At 44.7% G+C, this 9,184-nt stretch overlaps 1 protein-coding gene and 1 pseudogene across 2 annotated transcripts; one reads left to right on the forward strand and one right to left on the reverse strand.

The window, feature by feature from the left end:
• Positions 1–5,459, forward strand: LOC109045567 (annotated as a pseudogene).
• On the reverse strand, positions 5,452–8,654 carry LOC109045271 (vimentin-like). 2 transcript variants are annotated; one of them, XM_042778484.1, is made up of 3 exons: positions 8,125–8,654; positions 6,230–6,898; positions 5,452–5,620 (listed from the first exon to the last, which is right to left on the reverse strand). In XM_042778484.1, the coding sequence occupies exons 1-3, from the start codon at positions 8,588–8,590 to the stop codon at positions 5,556–5,558; spliced, it is 1,200 nt and encodes a 399-aa protein (XP_042634418.1). In that variant the 5' UTR covers positions 8,591–8,654; the 3' UTR covers positions 5,452–5,555. The 2 variants fall into 2 exon arrangements, with proteins under 2 accessions (XP_042634418.1, XP_042634419.1); XM_042778485.1 differs by having other exon boundaries at positions 6,236–6,898; positions 8,125–8,653.
• Positions 8,655–9,184: the final 530 nt, after the last annotated feature.

A 9,184-nucleotide genomic window follows, 5' to 3' on the forward strand; every position in this document is an offset into this window, starting at 1 on the left:
GTGTCCCGTGAGCGCGCAGCGCGCGTCCAGTGTGCAGTTCCTCTCCCGGCCGCAGGAGGCGACAATCAGCGCTCGTGTCTCTGTGCTCGTGCTCGCAGCGCGTGTGTATTTTTGTTGATAAGCGGATGAAACACCGTCGGGACTCAAAGCTTGTTTTAACGATTATGATTGTGTGACTGAATGATAATCTTCTCTTTAGTGTCCGATCAGAGCGTGTAATGATGCGGAAGCAGCAGAAGCTCAGCCGCGGTTTGTCTGATAAAGTGCGCAGGTCTAGGCTCCGGAGATCCAGAGAAACGCGTTCGAGGTGAAGATGATGTTCTGGGGCGCAGGAGCAAACACGACGTGGGTCTGCCGGGGGTCTCGAGGTCCAGAGCCATCCAGTAGGTGAAGCGCGGCGCTGTTTGTGTTTACTGCGGCAGTACCGTGGTATTCTTGAGTAAACACTGCTCTGTGTATCGTCTCTGTCACTGCACTGCTCTTCTGTTATTATTATTATTATATAATAGTGTTATTAGATCTCAGATGGAGTGTGTGTTTGATTCCTCAGAGGAAAGATACTCTCCTGAAGGAGTTCAGACTGAAAGACAAAAACAACTCGTTCATCGACAGACGCTTCGGTGAATATGACCAGAACCTCACACCTGAGGAGAAGATCCTGCAGAGATACACGCTGGAGAGACAGGTGACACACCACAGCCCTTCCACAGACCCTCCTGACCACTACTGACCACTACTGATGTGTGTGTGTCTCTCTGTGTGTGTGTCTGTGTGTGTCTGTGTGTGTCTGTGTGTGTGTGCTCCAGCTCCTGAGAGCTACAGTGATCTGAAGCAGCTCCTGCAGGGTCATGGATCAGAGCAGCAGCGCCTCATACTGGACAGAACGCTCAAGTGCAACCATCCCAGTCTGTCCGCGGGAAACAAAGCCAAACTACAGGTCACAGACACCAGTATCATTCACATGCTACTACAGGCTTTATTAATATTTACAGTTTTATTATTATTATTATAGTTTTTTTTTATATATATATTTTATTTCTTATTTTAAAGTCTGTTGTTTTTGCTTTTCTTTTTAATGTCTATATAGCTGTCATTCATTTTTTTCAGAATGAGTTATTTTAGTACATCAAGTTAAACTTGCCTAGGCAGCTAGCTGAAATAATATACGGGTGACGTTTTTTTTATTTCATGTAACATTTTGTTTTAATGAAATGAAAGGCTTTTTATAATTATAGTTTGAAAACGTCTCAAGTGCTCCAATAGAAGCTGGTTGACCCTTTTTGTGAATTATTTTTTTTTGATGTTGTCTGTGTAGACCCATCATACAGTGTGCTTAGCGTTTGACACAGAGCCGCTGTGTGTGTGTGTGTGTGTGTTAAATGCAGTTGTTTTATTCTGTGTTCAGAAGTTGTTCGGGTTTGTGCTGGAGTATGTCTGTGAACTCTCCACCCAGAATCCTCCTGATCTGAGAACCGTCAGCGCACTCGTCCCGTGAGTAACACACACACACACACACTCAGATGACGTGAGCTGCCGTGTGTTCATTTGTGTGTGTGTTCTGAAGTCAGATCTGCGGTCTGTGTCAGATGTTTCCTGAGGCCGCGTGTAAAGCCGTGCAGACGTTACTCAGTGACAGCGGCCACAGCATGGAGGAGACGCTGGAGGTCAAAGGTCGAGCGCCGATGCCTGATCTGGACATGGTGCGCAGATGCACTGACACAGGTTCACAGATACAGAGACGAGAGGCTGATGCTGAGCTCATCGTGTGTGTGTGTGAGAGAGAGAGAGAGAGAGTGTGTGTGTGTGTGTGTGTGAGTGAGTGAGAGAGAGAGAGAGAGAGAGAGAGAGTGTGTGTGTGTGTGTGTGAGAGAGAGAGAGTGTCTGTGTGTGAGGAGAGAGAAGAGTGTGTGCGTGTGTGTGTGAGAGAGAGTGTGTGTGAGTGAGTGTGTGTGTATTTGTCTGTGAGTGAGGGTGTGTGTGTTTGTGAGTATAAGTATGTGTGTGTTTCCGTGAGTGTGTGTGTCTGTGGATGTGTGTGCGTGTGTGTGTGTGTATGAGTGTGTGTGTGTGTATGTATATGAGTTTTGTGTATGAGTGTGTGTGTGTACCTGTGTGTGTATGTGTGTGTGTACGTGTGTGTGTACGTGTGTGTGTGTGTGTGTGTGTGTGTGTGTGTGTGTGTGAGAGCAGTGTGTGTGTGATGATCTGTGTCTGTGTGTGAGAGTAGGATCTGTGTGGTATAGGAGTGTGTGTGTGAGAGCAGTAGGAATCTGTGTCTGTGGTGTGATCTGGTGTGTCAGGGTGGAGTGTCATGTTTGCCTCTGATGGGAAATTTTTTGATTTATCGAGTTTCTAGTGTGGTTTTATGAAGAGGACTCTGGGTGTTTCCTGTCTGCTCATGTCCATCATCACGAGCGACAGCTGCACTGCTGTATTCACACCTTCAGTCTGAGCAGATGTCCATTATCATCAGCACTCATTCTGACCGGTTTTTGGTGTTTCCTGTCTGCTCATGTCCATTGAGTCCGTTCAGACGGCAGGGGAAGAGCAGTGATCTGCTGGTTCTGACGGATCCAAACACGTCTCTCAGCTGGAACAGGAAACCCCTTTCACTGCACACAGCCCACAGACACACACACACACAGCGGAGAGAGACACACTGCACACACACACACACACACTTATATACACAAACTCTCTCTACACACACACACACACACACAGACACACACACACACACACACACACACACACACACACACACACACACACACACTCACTTATATACACACACACACACACACACTCACTTATATACACACACACACACACACACACACACACACTCACTCACTCACTCACTCAGACTCACACACACAATACACACATCACTACACACACACACACACACATGAACACACTCAACACACTCACTTACACACACACACACACTCATGATATCACTCACACACACACACACACACACACACACACACTCACACACACACACACACACACACACACACACTTAGATAAACACACATACCACACACACACACACACACATCACACACTCAAACACTCACTTACACACACAACCACACACACACACACACACTCACTTATATACACACACACACACACACTCACACCAGTTACTGATTGCACTCTATTTCTTGTTTCTTCTTTTTAATACATATTAAATTCATTTTATTTCTGATGCAGTTCTGATTTTTAAAGGGACAGTTCACCCCAAAATATAAATGACCCCATGATTTACCCCCCCCTCAAGCCATCCGCTGGACGCCACTCTCTCGTGAACACACATACGACGATCAGCAGAAGCTCGAGATCAAGATTTATAAAGTTGTAAATATGGATATGTTTCTTACACAAACACATCGCGCCGCTTCAGAAGGCCTTTATTAACCCCCCGGAGCCGTGTGCATGGATTAGTCTGAACATTATTTAATAAAACTCTGATTGTGTTCGTCTGAAAGAAGACTGTCATATGCTCCTAGGATGGCGTGAGGTCGAGATCGTTTTACTGCAGTACACAGTTATTCATGAGATCATACGGTGCATTTATTACAGGGCATAATTAATGCATTAACATTGCTGTGTTTGTGTTTCAGGCTGTCGCTCATTGATTCCTGTCTGGATCTGGTGAAGAGATGCACGTCGCTCTATAAAGACCTGCCGTCATATGCACACATCTTCCAGCCAATCAGAGTGCTGCTTCTCAAGCATCTTCCTGTTGAGAGTTACCCCGCCCCTATCCAGGTTCAGCATCTTCAGCACACGTCACGTTCACGCTCATCAGCTCGTTTGATTCATTCTGATGTGCTTTCCTGCAGGATCTTCACAGGGAGATCTTAGAGGCCATTCCTGAGAAGCCTTCCCAGCATGCACCTCTGGTGTTCAAGAAGAAGAAACCCATCCCGCTGAAGCTCTTCACACCGAAAATCGTGCAGATGTGAGTGAAACTGAACTGGAATAAAAACGGAAACTCTTCTCGTTCTGACAGATTGAGTTTAATTCCCGCTTCTCCTGCAGTCTGGATTACGGTAAGAAGTGAGGGAACACGAAGGAGGAGAAGGAGCGCGAGCGGCTCAAGCACAAGTACAAGCGTGAGTTCAAGGGAGCGCTGAGGGAGATCCGCAAGGACACACGTGTGTTCCTGGTGTGTGTGGGAGAAACTCAGCGACGTCATGAGCAGTGTGTGAGAGTGAGTGTGTGTGTGTGACAGTGTGTGTGTGTGTGTGTGTGTGTGTGTGTGTGTGTGTGTGAGTGTGTGTGAGAGTGTGTGTGTGTGTGGTGTGTGTGTGTGTGAGTGTGTGTGTGTGTGTGTGTGTGTGTGTGTGTGAGAGTGTGTGTGTGTGTGTGTGTGTCGTGAGTGTGTGTGTGTGTTCGTGAGTGTGTTTGTGTGTGTGTGTGTTCGTGAGTGTGTTTGTGTGTGTGTGTGTGTGTGTGTGTGTGTGTTCGTGTGTGTGTGTGTTCGTGAGTGTGTGTTCGTGAGTGTGTGTGTGTGTGTGTGTGTGTGTGTGTGTGTCATGTGACCGAGCTTCATCATGTCTATGCTTGGTGTGTGTGTAATGTTCGTGAGCTCTGACTCTGCTTGTGTGTGTGTGTGTGTGTGTGTCAGGGATGCGGAGAGGAAGAGGAAGGTGAAGGAGCTGTATGGAAGTCTGGCCACTCAGGAGGGAGAACAGGAAGTGACGAAGCCATTCTTTCTGTCATTAACTGCTTTAGTACTCTGGAAAACTGTTTTAACTGTTTTTAAAGAGTTTTTTTTTAAAGAGAAATAAAGAGACTTTCTTTGTGATATAAACCAGTGTTTCAATGCAAAAATTATTGTTTTTTTAAACAAATGTCAAAACATTCTTTAATCAAGATAAAATCAAAATGTCATGAGATGTCTTGTTTTCTTGATGTTTTGTTTTTTTGAAGATTTCAATGTTTAAAGAGTTTGTTTGTATCTGAAAGTGTTATCTGAAAGTGTGACTTAGTGAATATTTATTAATAAACTGGTGTTTTTCTGACCTCACTGACAGATGTTTGTTATTTTAAGCTTAATCTCAGTTCATTTTGATACATTTTTCAGAAAACTAGAATCAATATCTCAACATTCTGCTTCTCAAGTAAATGTATCTTGATTTATAAAAGTTTAGACGCATGTACTGGAAGATGTTTTTTTTTTTAGAGTTTAATAACTGTCACTGTTCATCAATTATGAAATGGTTTCAGCTGTAAATCCGCTCTACAGAACACAATAGTAGTATTATTCAGCTCAATTCTGTTCTCATCAAACTGAATAATGCTAAGCAACCAATTAATGCAGAAACTCCAGGAATAAAGTGTGTTTTTCCATCTTTCAGCTTATCAACAGCAGGCCAGAAGAACTGAGGCTTTATAAACCCGTTATGAGAAAACATACAGCAGAGACAGGTGTGCATTGAAATCAAGCTTTATTTAGTGCCTGGGAACGTTGTGAGCCAGGTGCATGCAGTGATTCTCAGGAGGCCGGGTCACTCCGCTGGTTTAGAGGCTGATCTTCAGGCGAGAGTCGTGTGTGTCTCTACAGTACGAGACACAGACGTGGTTCTCTCTTCTGTCACCGCTGGGAAAACAAGACACAAAACACATCAGATTTAAACCAAGGCTGGGATACTCTACACGACTTCAGACCTGATTCACGGTCTGCACGAGACAAGGTTCTCGTGCTCAAGTCTTGGGAATTTTGTATTTACAACTTGATAAATCATAATTATGACATCAGATGACGATGTACGTTTAATAATCAGGATAGTTTTTTACTCTGCATCTACAAAGTGATAATTAAACACTGCGAATTACATTGTTTTTGCTTTGTTTTTATTAAGTTTATGAAATATATCTTGCCGTTTTGTGTGCATGCAACTTAGCTAGTTTTATTGTAAAAAAATATATATTTTTTTTTTCCAAAAAATTAACTCTTACTACTGCATCCGCCTTGTTTTACACTGACACGCCCAGCGCTGGGCTTACAGAAAGTTCAGTTTCTCACTCTGAATTATGACTTTGTGGTGAAATTCATGCACGTTGAACTCGTAAATACTATCTTTCCGAACGTACCAGTTGTTAGTGTGATCCTCAGTTGCTTAGTGTATGTTTTCTGAAAGTCTTGTAGTGTATTCCAGCCAGCTACCAACTAAAGCACTGGTTTATTTTGTTAACGGCGACCCTTCACCTTTACCTGCTGCTGCAGAGATCCCGAGCCGCTTCTCCTCTCCTTCCAGCAGCTTCCTGTAGGTGGCGATCTCAGCGTCCAGCTTCAGCTTGATGTGGAGCAGCTGCTGGTAGTCGGCCATGTATTTTCCCATCTCCAGCTTGGTCTGGCACAGCTGGCTCTCTAGCTGGACGATGATGTCCTCCAGACCGGCCGTCTTGTCCAGGTGCGCCTCCTCCATGTCCTCCAGCTGCTGCTCCAGCGCCGCGTTCCTCGCCCTCAGTCCGTCGATCTGGTTCTGCAGGTCCGTCACCTGGTTGTGGAAGACGCTGATCTCCTCCTTCATGCTCTTCATCTTGTCCTCGTGTTTGCTGGCTTGATCCTTCAGAGTGTCGAATTTGCCCTTGTACCACTTCTCTGCCTCCTGGACGTTGCGAGCGGCCACAGACTCGATCTCGGCGCGCATGTTGCGCAGGTAAGCGGCCAGATCCGGTCTGTCAGAGTCCAGCTCCACCGTCACCTTGGACTCCTCGATCTGCTTGAGGAGGTCAGCGACTTCCTCGTCGTGGAGCTTCTTCAGGAACTCGATCTCGGCCACCAGCTGCTCGATGCGCTTCTCCAGGTCTGCCTTCTGCAGCGTGGCGTTGTCCACGTCTTGACGGAACTCGCGGAGAATCATCTCGGCCTCCTCTGTGGAGTCAAGACAGAGTTCACGTGAAAATGGTGTCGACTTAATATTACGTAAAGAGCATGCATTTGTTTTAAAAATGTTCTTTATTGGCATTGACCCTCTTGGAAATTAATTTTTAAATCATTTAATTTGGTTAAATAAATAAATTCATGGTTTCATGAAGAACCTTTAACATCCATGGATACCTTTCCATTACACAAAAGGTTCTTTATAGTGGAAAAAGGTTGATTCAGTTATTAATGTTCTTGCAAGAACAAAAAATGGTTTAAGAGCTGTTCACTGAAAGGTTCTTTGGGGAACCAAAAATGGAACTTTGAAAAACCCCGTTTTGGAAGTGTTTTTGGCATTGATGGTTTCCGTGAAGAACCTTACCATCCATGGAACCTCCTTTATATTGGAGAAAAGGGTTTTTAGATTATTAAAACATTCTTTATTCTTAAAAATAATGGTTCCAAAAGGTTTTTTCAGTGGTGCCATAGAAGAACCATTTTTGGTTCCCCAAAGAACCTTTTAATGAACAGTTCTTAAAAGAACCATTTTTGTCTTGGTCTGACGAACATTTTAATGATCTTAAAAAACTTGTTTCACTACTCAGAAACGTTTGTGCAATGAAAAGGTTCCAGGGATGTTGAAGGTTCTTCATGGACCCATCAGTGCCAACAGAGAACCTTTATTTTTAAGAGTGTTCACACTAAGAAAGAAAAGGGTCTTTTAAGAACCGTTCACTGAATGTTCGGAAAACAACTTTGGTCACACGTTCTAGACAATGTTTAACACTTTGTATTGTGAGCACTTCTCCTTAAGATGCGTTCTTCCTTTGTAAGAACCTGCTAAATCAGGGGTTCTGAACTTCTGTTCTTTCCTCCAGAGTTTAGCTCCAACCTCGATCAAACTCACCTAACTATAACTTTCTAGTAATCCTGATGGTTAGCTTGTTCAGGAGTTTTGACTAGGGTTGGAACTAAACTCTGCAGCAGAACTTCTGTTGAATGAAACTCTTTCCTTGGAAGTTTTACGTCTTAATGTCGTTGATAAATCAGCGGTGTTCAGTCCTGTTCCTCCAACCCTATTTAAATACACCCAAATCAGCTAATCAAGGATTACTAGAAACTTCCAAGTGTGCTGGAGCTAAACTCTGCAGGACGTTGGCCCTTCAGGAGCAGATTTGTGGGCCCCTGTGATAGATCCATAAACCGTTAATGAACTTCAGAATCATATATCTCACCTTTGATGGCCAGCTCCTCCTCCAGCTTGAGTCTCCAGACCTCCACCTCCTCCTCGATGTAGCCTCTCTCGATATCAGCCGCGCCCTTCTCAGCGGTCAGAGCTTCGATTAGGTCCCTCATCTCTTTAAACTTGAGCTCGTACTCGTCCCCGAGGCCGGTGGGCCCTCCCTTGAAGCGTCCCTGAAGGGCCTCCAGCTCGGCTCTCAGAGCGCTGTTCCTCTGCTCCAGCGCCTGGACCTTCTCGATGTATCCGGCGAAGCGCACGTTCAGCTCCTGCATCTCCTGCTTCTCGTTGGCGTGGTGCTGGTGGATCTCGGTGGCCACTTCCACCGGCTGGCCCTGGAACCCTGTGCGTCCGCGGCTGTACGAGGACCCGCGGCATCGGGACGGAGACGGGCTCTGGACCCTCATCCGGCTGGAGCCGCTGACGCTCAGGCTCTTCTGCGAGTACGACGAACCTCTCATGACTTTTTAGACACGGCTCTGCCTCGGAGGAAGGTTTGGATCTCTGTTCTGCTTGCTGATGCTCGTCGGTGTTTATATGGGCCGGCCAAGAATCTTGCAGAGGCCCTTGAAAGTCTTGCAGGGTTTTGACATGTTTTAAAAGCGGATCATGACGCTCCTGCCAGAGTTCGAAGGCCTGAGTTTCTCATTATCTCACGCATCGTTGTCATCAATTAGACGTTTGGAGGCCGGCGGCCCTCACACTCCAGTGCCACTGTAATCTCCGGCCGGTGTGGCTCACTGTTTCCATATAACCTCATACAGACACAGATAAACAAGCACTCTGGCACTCCTGTGTTTCCATTTGTTTGTCAGAGTCTGTGGAATCCAGTATTACTGAGAAACTATTATATATCAATAGTTTGAATTAGGTTATATATTTTCATGTTTGGTAAAGTTTTAGGAATGTAGTTTATTGTAAGTTTATTTATTTATTTTTTTTAAAAAGTTCATACTTTTTATAATTTTGTTTTTCATTTTTATTCATTTTTCAAATATGTCTATAGTTTTTTTCATAGTTTTAGTCATTTTGTTGTGTGTTTTTGTTATTTTTAT

The sequence above is a fragment of the Cyprinus carpio genome, chromosome A21 (assembly GCF_018340385.1).
Source record: "Cyprinus carpio isolate SPL01 chromosome A21, ASM1834038v1, whole genome shotgun sequence".
Classification (NCBI taxonomy): Eukaryota; Metazoa; Chordata; class Actinopteri; order Cypriniformes; family Cyprinidae; genus Cyprinus; species Cyprinus carpio.

Coding starts and splice junctions, on each gene's coding strand:
- LOC109045271 (XM_042778484.1), bottom strand. CDS start 8,590: ATGAGAGGTTCGTCGTACTCGCAGAAGAGCCTGAGCGTCAGCGGCTCC. Junction 6,899..8,124: donor GGAGGAGCTGGCCATCAAAG/GTGAGATATATG, acceptor TTGACTCCACAG/AGGAGGCCGAGATGATTCTC. Junction 5,621..6,229: donor CTCTGCAGCAGCAGGTAAAG/GTGAAGGGTCGC, acceptor TTGTTTTCCCAG/CGGTGACAGAAGAGAGAACC.